Source organism: Streptopelia decaocto, assembly GCF_964273445.1.
Source record: "Streptopelia decaocto genome assembly, chromosome: 11".
In the NCBI taxonomy this organism is placed as follows: Eukaryota; Metazoa; Chordata; class Aves; order Columbiformes; family Columbidae; genus Streptopelia; species Streptopelia decaocto.
The window spans coordinates 9,445,473-9,457,557 of NC_138666.1; the positions used below are offsets into that span (position 1 = coordinate 9,445,473).

General features: G+C 40.3%; 1 protein-coding gene across 1 annotated transcript; it reads left to right on the forward strand.

Moving 5' to 3' along the window:
* The first annotated feature begins 928 nt into the window (after positions 1 to 928).
* Positions 929 to 8,631, forward strand: MPHOSPH6 (M-phase phosphoprotein 6). The gene is made up of 5 exons (XM_082062730.1): positions 929 to 1,097; positions 4,651 to 4,763; positions 6,329 to 6,419; positions 7,410 to 7,507; positions 7,934 to 8,631. Exons 1-5 carry the CDS (start codon positions 1,047 to 1,049, stop codon positions 8,079 to 8,081), a joined length of 501 nt encoding a protein of 166 aa, XP_081918856.1. The 5' UTR covers positions 929 to 1,046; the 3' UTR covers positions 8,082 to 8,631.
* Positions 8,632 to 12,085: the final 3,454 nt, after the last annotated feature.

The window sequence follows — 12,085 nt, forward strand, 5'->3', positions numbered from 1 at the left end:
CAAATGCCAATGAGAGATAGATTTTATACTCTCTTTCCTCCTCTCTTTGAAATATCAGAAAATTATGGATGCAACCATAATCCGGCATCACTGCAGAACGTACAAGTGTTGATAAGAAATCTCAGGTTCCCTTACTAATCTACCATTTCATACTGAGATTTATCTCCTGCTCACACACCTGATCTCTCTCACCCCACACAACTGACTGTTCAGAAAAGTTGAGGGGGGGAGTGGGTTTTTTGTTTGGTTGGTATAGCTTTTTTGTTTGTTTTGTTGTAGCAGAGGAGCGGTTGAGGGAGCTGGGGCTGTTCAGCCTGGAGAAAAGGAGGCTGAGACCTCCTTGCTGTCTACAACTACCTGAAAGGAGGTTGTAGCATGGAGGGTGTTGGTCTCTTCTCCCAAGTAGCAAGTGGTAGGACAAGAGGAAATGGCCTCAAGTTGCACCAGGGGAGGTTTAGATTGGAGATTAGGAAAAAACTATTGACAGAAAGGGTTGTCAGGCATTGGAACAGGCTGCCCAGGTCAGTGGTGTAGTCACCATCCCTGGAGGGGTTTAAAAGGCATTTAGACGAGGTTCTTATGGACATGGTTTAGTGCCAGAGTTAGGTTATGGCTGGACTCAGTGATCCTGAGGGTCTCTTCCAACTGAAATGATTCTATGATTTGTTTGTTTGGGTTTTGTTTGGTTTGTTTCTTTTTTTGGGGGGGATGGTTTTTGGTCATCTTTTGGTTTTGTTTGGTTGTTTCTTGTTTTTCTGTTTTGTTTTGTTGGGTTTTGTTGTTGTTGGTTGTTGAGTGGTTTTTTCCATTTTTTTTTCCTTTTTTATTTTTTTTTTATTTTTTAATGTTTTTACACCAACCACGCGCCCCCCACTCTCCCCGCTGTTCCTCCGGGGCGTGTGCAGCGGCCTGTCCCTGCAGCCGCGCCCCGGACGCGGAGGGTGGAGCCGCGCGGCCGCCCACTCCCGCTCCTCCTCCCGCGTGCGCGGCCGCGGCGTTACGCAAGCGCGGGGATCCAGTGGGGCCTGCGGGCAGCGCCGGCCGCCATGGCCGGGGAGGTGAAGACCAAGCTGTCCAAGAACCTGCTGCGCATGAAGGTCAGGCGGGGGTGGCTGCGGGGCCCCGGGAGCGGCGCAGGGAAGGAGGGGAGGGCAAGGCCCCGTCCGCGGTGGAGCGAGGAGAGGGCGGCCGGGCCCGGTGGTGCTGTTGCCGGGGAGCTGCCCGCCGCGGGCCCGGAGCCGAGAGGCGGGGGATGGAGCCGCGCCGGCCCCGGGCTGAGGTGGCCGAGCGGCGCTGTGGGCCGGGGGGTCTCCCGGACAAACCATCTCTTGTTTGGTTGGTTTTATTGTGTCTGGTTTTTTGTTTATCCACACACCTGGCCTGGTGTGGGGCATTTCCCCTGTCTACACCTGGCCAGGCAGCGTCTGCCCTGCTCTGGCACACGAGTGTCTCCTGCCTCACTTTTTACAATACGTATCTATTTATCTTCAGCTTCAGTTGGCCTTTCGCTCAGGCCTGCAGCTTTCTGGGCTGTTCCCTTCCAACTTTTCCAGCAAGAAGCGATCCCAGAGTTGTCACCCAGTGTGGAGCTGGTTAAACACTGGCAGGAGGTCTCAGGGGGTTGTAAACTGCAGGGTGCTGGAGGGTTTGATCCAGGAAAGCAGCTTCGTGATTGCAGCAAAAGTCTCGCCCAAGAAAGAGCCAGCTTTGGGCACCATGTTAGAATCTTTACGTTTCACTTGGTTTCTCTGCAGTTAGGTTGCTTATTGTGAATAAAAATGATAAGACTTCTTTCCCCACCACACACACATTAACATTAAAATATCAGTGTTGCTTGTCTTACTTGGGGGGCTTTTAGTCTCGAGAAAAAAAACCAAACAGTTGTAGTTTGTTTGTTTGTTTGTTTGTTTGTTTTTACTGTGTCTGGTTTTTTTTTGTCTATCCACACTGATGTCTAACAAAATACCCAACCTGAATGGCAATATTAACTGCCTTTCCAGCTCATAAATGCAAGAGCTGTTGGTGGCATTGTGACGTGCCTATTACCTTGGAATTCTGAATCTCATGTCAAGTCCGATGTGAAATTAGTCTCCGCTTACTGGCTAATGGATTCTGCTTCACGTCATGTACTGCAACACTTAATTCAGTAGAGTACGTTCTCCTGTGATTGATGGCTCTTTCTTGCTGGAAAACAACCAGTAAAAGCTGAGTTGCCATTAATTTTTTAAAAAGAATTTAATATTCTCTACATTTTTACAACTTAATATGACAGGGCCTTTGTGGCTGCTTGCTTTTGGTGTTTTATTTAACCATTTTTTACCAATGTATTTTTATGGGGCTATATTTCAGACACTGACTAAAAGTTTAGCCGACTTCAGTCTTTCACATAAAGCATACTCTGCTACAGATGGTGGAATATTTATCCCAGGTAACAAATGCTGCTAATGAAAGACTAAAACACGTGCACAGAAGGAACAGAACACATCTTGCTTCACTTTCAAAAGGAAGGAGATGCTGAGCTTGATTACCCAGCAGTGTATGGCAGAGTAAGACTCCTGTAACCTGGATTGCAGCATTGTTATTTTTTCTTAATTTTATGTAATACTCTCTTTTAAAATGAAGTTTCTGCTCCTGTTTTCTGCCAGTTTATTAACCCTCTGGAGATTTCAAAAGCCAGTCCTTAGGCTTCTTTCCTTAGAAGGCTGTGGAGAACCAGCCTGTGAATGTGCTGCTGTGACATTTGCAGGTTTGCAGTCCGGGCAGTAGTAACCAGCTTTGAAGAGATGAGTAGGTTTTGAAAAGGTCATACACACATCTTGCACTTAGTTTTTTCCTTCTGCAGATTATTGTTTACAAATGTTTTAATTAATCCTTTAGCAGCTGCTTCTGCAGGTACTGATAAGGTGTATTAGGGATTCAGTGGGTGGGTAAAGTGGCACCCAAAGGTGACCTGTGGTCAGGAGTTGTGTTGTGAAAACTATTAGAGTTAAGTGGTGAGCCACATGTGCTCATCTCTTGATGTTGAAGGATGTCTCTTGCTTTTAGATCTTTCATCATTTGATCCAGGTCTCACTGCTTGGGGAAACTAATCCAAATAACTACTTAGTTACTGACTTACATACTCTACCTACCACAATGGGTTTATTTTTAATTCATACATGTGTGCTTACATTCTAGATAAATATGATCACATATTTTTTATCTAGTTATTCCTGTAGTAATCTTTAGGAACATAATCTTTAAAATGTAATTTGAAATGATTATTTAATTGGATGCTTGTAGCAGAACTTTTCCTATTGAGATTTCTGTCTGGCTAACCAATTTTCTTGAGCAATATGGCTTTCCACATGAAAGATTCCCTTATTTTCCTCAAGAAGATACTGTAATTTTAATTGGAAAGCTTTGACATATTTTGGATTGACTCAGAAAACAAAAGTCAATTTTTCTTTCATTAAAGATCTTGTGCAAATGGATGCAAATAGCAATAAAAATGAAAAATGAGACACTGGCCCTATACTGGCTTTTACTTCAGAGTTTGGTTTGCTTGGATGTTTTGTACAAACTGAAAAGGTGTGGGGGTGTATATAATATATATAAAAAACACATCTATATTACCTGTATATTTTAAGTAAGTTCAGTAAGGCAGGTTTTTTGTGATGCATTATTGGGCTTTATCCCCAACCAAGCCCATATAAGTCCCAGTCTCTGTTGGTGTTCCCCACTGGCACGTTACCTGTCAGCCTGCAGGTTTATCTAAACGCAAAAATGATGCTGTGTTAAACAAGAGGGGTAAAATTAGTTGATTGATAGAAAATTCCTCTGCAGTGTTGCACATGGAGTTATGCTTCGATGAAAAGTGATTTTTGTACAGGTATAAGCCGTACTGGTAGATTTGCTGCTAGCTGGGAACTACATTGATATAAATGTGAATCTCTGACAGATTCAGTTATTGAAACACTTTCCGTAGACTGTAAGGGAGGTCTCAGCTCTGACGGATTCTTATGAAGAGTTCTGTTTTTTTTCCAGTGTGTTTGGTCAAATGGATTAACATTGTTGATACTTAAAATTGTCACTCGTTTCAGGCACCTGACTGGAGAGAAATGGAAAGGGATGTTTTATACATATCCAGTCTGTATTTTTGCATTCACAGCAGTTTGTCATCGTAGGCCATGACACATGTCCTCTTGTCCTCCCAACTGTGAGACTGTCCATATCTGCCTGGTCCCATCCTCTACCAAAGGTTATAACCAAGAAACCAATTTACAGGAACCTCCTTGTATTGGGGAAAATTAGCTGGAATTTTGGTGGGTCATCCACCAGAAGGTAGGAGCTGGAAACATCTTCCTCTAGCACAGCTAGATACTAAAGTTACCTTTTTTTTTTTAACCCTTTCTTAGGACTGTCTCTTTGGAAGCGCAGATATAGCTGACTGATTCCCAGGAGATGGTTGTGATCAGCAGTTGTTTGCTTTTCCGTTGCCTGTTTGCGCAAATTTAGTCCAAACCCAGAGAAAAATCACAAAAAGCATTTCCTTTTTATCAACTGTTAAATATTATGTAGTTGGTGATTGTCATCCTGTAATTATCACATGTTCAGTACATACGAATGATGCAAAAAACTGAAGCTGTTTGTTTGTGTCTTTATTTTCAGTTCATGCAAAGGCGTTTGGATTCACAAACTAAAAAACAACTAGAAGAGGAAGAAAAGAAGATAATTAGTGACGAACACTGGTATCTTGATTTACCTGATCTAAAGGAGAAAGAGTAAGCTTGTGTCCCCTTTTGTACTTATCATCATTGGATTGTTGTGGAGTGGGAATATGATATATTTTCTTTTCCTATAAAATAAGTTTTATTAATAACCAATTAACAGAAGCAAAAGTAGTGACAGACTGAAATTACAGATTTTTTTATTATTTATTTTGAGGGGTGTTCTCAAGATTGCTTAGTGCAGTTTAACCTACTTTCTTTTCTTGTGTGTGTTGTTTTCTTTCACTCACAGTTTCTTCTAGATGCATGTAATTAATTTATTTCAGGCAGGGACTAATTCATTCATTGCTGCTTTTTCCCTTCATTTGAAAAAAGAAGCTTGAAACCTTTTGTTAGTAAATTCAGCTCCAGTCACACAATTAGGTCCATTCAGGACACTTCTGTCTTCTTGAGTCCAACTCACTTCAAATCCTGTTTTTGAAATAGGAGAGATAATGGCAAAAATAAAAGAGAGCTTAGCTCATAAGGAAGAAAATGTCCAGTCCTGCTATTTAGAAAGGTGTTTTAACTAAAAGAGAACTACTTTTAAAATTGCTTGATTTTTGTCCTTTTAAAAAAGGACAAAAATTCCATTGAGGGAGAACACACGTTATTTTTTAAAAGCTAGGATCCAGGGAATCGACTAGCTGAAAAAGTTCATTGATAAATTATTTTCCATTACTGTTGGTGGATATGACTAAAAGGTATTTGAGCTTCAGTTACAGCAAGGAAGGTTCAAGCTGGACATTAGGAGAATTTTTCTAACAAAGAGGCTATTGAAGCACTGGAATAGGTTGTGTAGGAAGACACTGGGTTCTTCATCATTGGAAGCCTTTTGAGGACAGGTTAGATGGAGCTCTGCTGTTCGTGGTCCATGTTTAACTGATCCTACCTTGAGGTAGGAGAGCGAGCTTGTTCTCTTCAGCCTAACTTCCTATGATCGTAGGAATTTGTTTTACATGGGAGATGAAGAGGATAAGGGAAGAGGTGTGAGGAAAAGAAAGATGCAATGATTGACGGAAGTACTTTTATCTAACGTGTGTATTATGAACACCTCAGGGTCATGTTTCTTTTCTCGCTCCATGCTCATTAAAAGAGGAAAAAAGGAGGGAGAAAGGGGAAATCTTTCTCTGCTGAACAGAGAATTAACACAGTGTTTTATATCCTGACAGACTCAACTAATGCCAGGTCTAACATCACAATGAAAAATTAATTAGAAGCTTTTGCTGGTGTAGTAATGCCACCTGGAGAGTGATATTTATGTGGTATTTTTATTCTGGCACAAGCATTAATGTAGGTGGAATCATACCAGCAAAGAATGCTTTTTGTCAGGAGAGCTAATTTTGCTTGTGGAACTGGCACAGCTTTACTGGCAAAAAGTATTCCTTTGCACTCCAAGCTCCTTGTATTGAAAGATTTATCAGAGCAATTAAGCTTCAGAAAGTGGTTGATGTTTCGAAATACACAATGGTTTTGTTTATTTGTGCGGGGGGAAGACAGCAAATGCTTTTTGCATTTGTTTAATTTGATTATTTTAAAGCATGCTGTTTGACAAATGCTGGGTTTGGGGTTTCATGCAGGAGCTTTATAATAGAAGAGCCGAGCTTTATGGCATGTGAGGATCTACTTTATGGCAGAATGTCCTTCAACGGATTCAATCCAGAAATTGAGGTACTGTTTAAATGTTCCCGTTTTGAGCTGGTCTTGGGTCAGGATTGAAGCCCTTGGGATGGGGATCTGAGCGTCCACACTGCACGCTGTTTGGCCTTTCATCCTCCTTAGTACGGGAAACTGTGATTCGAACCAAAATGTTGATCAATGCTGCATCTGGTAAGTAGAAGCTTTTCTTCTCCTTGTGTCGATGATCAGTAATTGCATGACTCCTGCAGATTTTCCTTTCCTGAAGTGAGGAAACTGGCCCACATGCTGCTCACCAAAACAATAGCTCACTTTTCCTCCTGCCATTTAATTTAGAGTCCAATCCTACAAACAATCAACCCTATTTATTCAATAGTTACTTGTGTAAGTAAGGTCTTAAAGTTCCAGAGGAAAAATTCTGGGTAAGAGAGTCTTTCATTCCTTTCTGCCATGATTCATGGTGATAGAACTGTACGGAGATGGTAATAAAAAGGTTACCACTGAACTGAAGCAAGAGGATGAAGGTGTAAAGACCAAGAGGTACACGAAAGGCTCAGCAAGGGGATTTTTTTCATTATTTTGAACTTGCTCTCATTGTGACTTGGCATATTACTGCGTCATGGTTTTTACTTGTAGCTTATTGTAAATCCTTGCAGACATTTTTCCTTCTTAACAAAACCATTTCAAGGGCTATGTGCTAACATCACAATGAAAAATTAATTAGGTTCTAATTCTCTGGTCTCCTGAAGATATCTGCCGTGCCCTTGAATAGCGCCATTCACTGAAAACCCTGTCTCTGCGTTGCCTATTTTCCCAAAGGCAAACTCTAAGCTCAGCTTAGCAAGAGGCAGGCACGTTGCCTTTTTTCCATGAGTTTTTGTAACAGTATTCTCTAGGCTGACTGGGAACAGCAAATAATTATTAAATTTGACTCTTTTATGCATTTCTCCAACCCGTGAATTGCAGCATAGTTGCCATTGTGTCAGGGCTTCATGTTTAAGCTATTTCTTAATTCATTTTCAGAAGTTAATGGTCCAAATGAACTCTAAATTTAAGGAAGAAGAAATTGAAGAGGATGATAAAATGGAGGCTGATGTGTCAGATGAAGAAATGGCCAGAAGGTAAGTTACATTTTATGACATAATCAATATTAGGTAGGAATGTGATATGTTACTGCATTATATGTGGGGAAAATAAACCCTGAAAGCAAACAAACGAACAAAAAAACCCCGAAATGATACTTCACAGAACTGATTTTCCAGGAATTCTGGTGCACGTTTGGTGGAATCTTCATCGCTTTGGGGGATAAAATACCTTGTAGGGGTTTTCTGCCCTTTGATATCCAGGTCTTCCCTCCTTGTTCCAGGTTGCTAACAAACCTATCAGAATGAATATAATGCAGTAACTGATCATGTAGTACTGTATTTCTTAAGCCTCTGATTACCATTTTTTTTACAACACTAAAGTTATTTATTAATTTATTATTTGCTCCAATGAAATTTTCTCTCATTTTAGTAAAAGCCGCACATTTTTAATTATCTTTACAGATATGAAACATTAGTAGGAACAATAGGGAAGAAATTCTTGAGAAAAAGAGACCAGCGTGTACTCCGGGATGAAGTTGAAGAGGATGTGAATAGTAACACAATACCTAGCAAAAAAGCTAAGAAAAAGTTCCTAAAACCTCAAGATTAATGTCAGCTGCACAACTGGAGCTAATAAAAATGTTATCTACCAAATATAGTACCACAAAATGGAGATGGTTGGGAGTTTTTGCTATTTAACGTGAAGGATAGATTTGTAAATCTGAGTCTGTTCTCATTGAAATTTCCACCATCCACACGACAAACATTTTTCGAAGAGGATGTGTATATAATGGATGTCATACATCCTTTCCTCTCTCAGCAGCTTTTAATGTGTGGGGCACTAATCCCATCAGCCTTTTTAAATGTTGCGCATAACTAGATGGAGTGTCACATGCAATTGAGAGCGACATTATTTAGAATTTATGATAACATCTGAAAGCACTATTTGGAGTAGAGATGAGCTTTGTCCAATCCAGTAAGGCAGTTTGGCTTTCATTGTTGTTTTTATTATGAAAATGAAAACCTTTGCTGTCTTCTAATTGAAAAAAGTCAACAGAAGCCTTTATCTTTTTTTTTTTTTTTACTGTGGTGAAAATAAAATGGAAAAGAACAGAGATATAAATCTCACCTTTTTTTTTAATAAAGCTTATTTAAAAATAGATGGGTTTGTAGTAAAACTTTTTTTTTTTATAGAGCAAGCCAGATATTGGGCAACATTTACAGTTTGACACTTGAGCAGATTGTGAGGTTTAATTTCTGTCTTCCTAAAGAAGTCTGCCAATCTTGTCTCTTTTTCCGAAAAAAAATCCAATCTTATAATTATCTAGGTCTTGTCATAAAAGCATAATAATGGCTTCAGAAACATATTTGAAAGCCGAATAAAAAATTATTTTTTGTGTTTAATGATTGTGGTTTAGGTAATTTAATCTAAACAATGACATTTAACACCATCTGATAGAAGAAGTGATCCTGTTTTGCGCTGGCCACAGATGTCCCCTCCCCAAATATTAGTTGACTGCACTGACTTTTTGTGTTTAGCATGCAATGGAACCATCTGAAGTAATGCCTTCCAACAAGAAATATTTCTTCCTATTCCTTCCTTTCCCCAGCTGGATGTCTCAGTTACTCATCCTTAATACTGACTCTCTGGAGAAAGAGGAATTTGTTAAATTGAAGCAAGTGGTGGCTATTCTGTCATGGACACATGAGGCTTTTATTTTTCTTCTTTTTTTAACAACTGAGTGAAGCAAGACATGAAACTCTATTATATAAAGAAAGAGACTGGGTGTCTGCGGTATTTTGCATGTGATACATGAACTATAATCCATATATCAAGAGCACCTCATTAGATAGTCAAGATGGATCACACGTGGAAAGAGAAATATACTTTTAACCTAGGAAGGAGACCTCATACAGGTGGAAAGTCTGTGATTCATGATCTGAGATAGTTTTTCAGAGCTAATTAAATGCTACTGGTTCAATTACTTAAAACCTGATCATATATTATTGCTAGCTGAAAAGAAGTTAATGATGGCAAGACATTTTTATTCCCATGGAAGATGTGACCTGAGCTAAGAAATGATTTATTGTTGGTCATCACAAGAAAAACTCAGATTATATCCCATTATTCTTTCTTGCTTGTTAGTAGGAAAAAGATTCACTTCCATCTGAACACATTTCTTCAATGGAGAGAGAATTTCTGCATAGCTCCACTGGGTCATTGAGGGGGGAAGGTGTGTTCTAGTGAACTCCCAATAACCAGATGTCACCACAGTTGCACACCCTGAGGGACTGGACTGAAGAATGTTCAAGTGGTGCCATGTAAAGGAGCTTTTGGGTAATTTTGATAACTATTAGTGGCTTGGGTGAAGTCTTTCTTTGCCAAGGCTCTATGCAGAGAGCTCTCTTGCTTTGCAGAGTTCTGTTCAACCCAATGGGGAGTAATTTTGCACAGTTAAAGGGTGTTTTACCATACATTGGTTCTTCATTTCATGTCATTTCCTGAGGGATGGCTGGAAGTGTGAGTGGCATGGTGTGTGGCTGGTAAGAGCTTGGATGAACTTTCTAAAAAATCCATGATTTTGGAATTTGGGAGGGGGAAAAGGGTGGTTCCTAATCATACCCAACACCAACTATGATGAAATGGTAGATTTGGTTTATTGTCTTCAAATCTGGGTGCTCTGCTGTTCACATTTGCCTGGTGGGTAGGTGAGCTATTGAAATGATGCAGTACGACCAACTACTGATTTTTAGCACAGTTCATGGGAGTTTGTAAAATGCATCTTTAAAAGCACTGTTCATAGCGCAGTATTATGAGCAAGACAAAATTAAAATCAGCCCTAAATTATTTAGTTACATGTACTTTAAGTGCCCAAAGTGGCAAGCAGGCATTTTATGATGGGATCTTTTAGAACACTTGTCTGTATTTCCATCCTTATAAATACATGTATATATCTATGTATGTATTTTAAGTCTTGGCTCTAGCTTCCTAGCCAGGGTGGAAACATTCTGCTGTACAAAAATCTGTGCTTGAACTACTGCTGACAGAGGTGTGAAGTGTAGCAGTGGAATATTCATAATGCGAACCCACGTTAATTCAAGCTTTCTTGGCTCTGACACGGTCTCAAATGCAGATGCATTTTCATGTGCAGCTTCCTAAGCTGTAGAACTTTCCCACGTGGTCTCATTTCTGAATGAAAAGCATTTCTTCTTCAAGAAAAGCAAGTTGGGTAAGTAGGAAACATTTTCGTTAAAGAAAATGGCTACCTGCAAAAATTTAATGAGTAAAGAGTTAGCAAACATCAGAAGTGATTGTGCCTGTTACATTAAGGTACCTATTAAAGGGAACAAATATGCAGTGTAGTTCATGCTCACTGGCAACTCGCAGTGTTAAGATTCAGCAAGTCTCTTGTCAGGTGAAGTTTTGTCTTTCCCTTTGACTAGCTGACAGTGTGTATTTCTGTAATAATTGCTGATGTTGGAAATTATTGAACAACTTCATCTTTCTTGCTGATGTTTCTCATTTTGTTACTTTTATTCTGCTTAGTATTGGATCTTAAAAAGCCCAAGACCAGAGTCCAGCTGAAGTGAGCTATCGTGTATCCTCCCTTTAGTAATGCATGAGCTGATTAGACTTTGATTCTTTGGGGAGGGGGGAGGATGTTCAGTGGTGCTGTGGAGTTCGAATCGTGTTTCACAGAATCATAGAATGGTTTTGGTTAGAAAGGACCTTAAAGATCATCTAGTTCCACCCCCCTGCCCTGTCAGGGACACTTTTCACTGGACCAGGTTGCTCAGAGCCCCGTCCAGCCTGGCCTGGAACACTCCAGGGATGGGGCATCCACAGCTTCCATGGGCAGCCTGTGCCAGGGCCTCATCACCCTTGTGGGGAAGAATTTCTTCCTTATATCTAAACTAAATCTACTGTTTCTTCTGCTATATGTCTTGTTTTCTAGTAAGACACTCCATTATACAATTCTACAATAGCGCGTGGCTGTTGCTGCCATTGGGCAGTGCGTGTGTGTGTACAGTGGGCAGCTGGGATGGGATTCTGGGACTCAATCCAGCATTCAGACTTAAATTGTCTCATCTTTCTTTTAATTGGAATACCATACTTGTAAATCCTATTTGGAATTATACAAGTCCTGGGTGGGGGGTTATAAACTTTTGTTCTGCTTCATTTTAACAAAAGTCAACAACTAAAACTGCAGAATAGCTCAGGCTCTTGTTAAACCTTTCTCAGAGCATTAACGAAGCGCAGTGGTGGTGAAGGATGTCAAACATCCTGCGTTTCCCTTCTGCACATCAACACAAGTTTCTCTGAGAGCTGATGCTTTAAAGACTTGGTTGTTTCTTTTCAGTCTGAGAGAGCACCTCCCTGTACAATAATGCCTTGCTAATGGAACCCCAGCTTGAGGCCTCTGGATTTGTTCAGGTTTGTTTGGTTTTACACCATCTCAAACCTTTGAGGCCTTTTGGCTCTGGCATTCACACCTCATTAACCTGCTTTTCGTCAGTTTCGGGGGAGGTTTAGTCAAACTGTGAAACCGTTCCTGAGCTGTATGTGTTGACATTTCCTCTTGTGATTTGATGCTGCACAATGAGGACCTGGTT

Excerpts from the sequence above, each read along its gene's own strand:
- MPHOSPH6 (XM_082062730.1), top strand. The coding sequence starts at position 1,047 with ATGGCCGGGGAGGTGAAGACCAAGCTGTCCAAGAACCTGCTGCGCATG. Across the intron at positions 1,098-4,650 it reads AGAACCTGCTGCGCATGAAG|TTCATGCAAAGGCGTTTGGA; the intron begins GTCAGGCGGGGG and ends CTTTATTTTCAG. Across the intron at positions 4,764-6,328 it reads CCTGATCTAAAGGAGAAAGA|GAGCTTTATAATAGAAGAGC; the intron begins GTAAGCTTGTGT and ends GGTTTCATGCAG.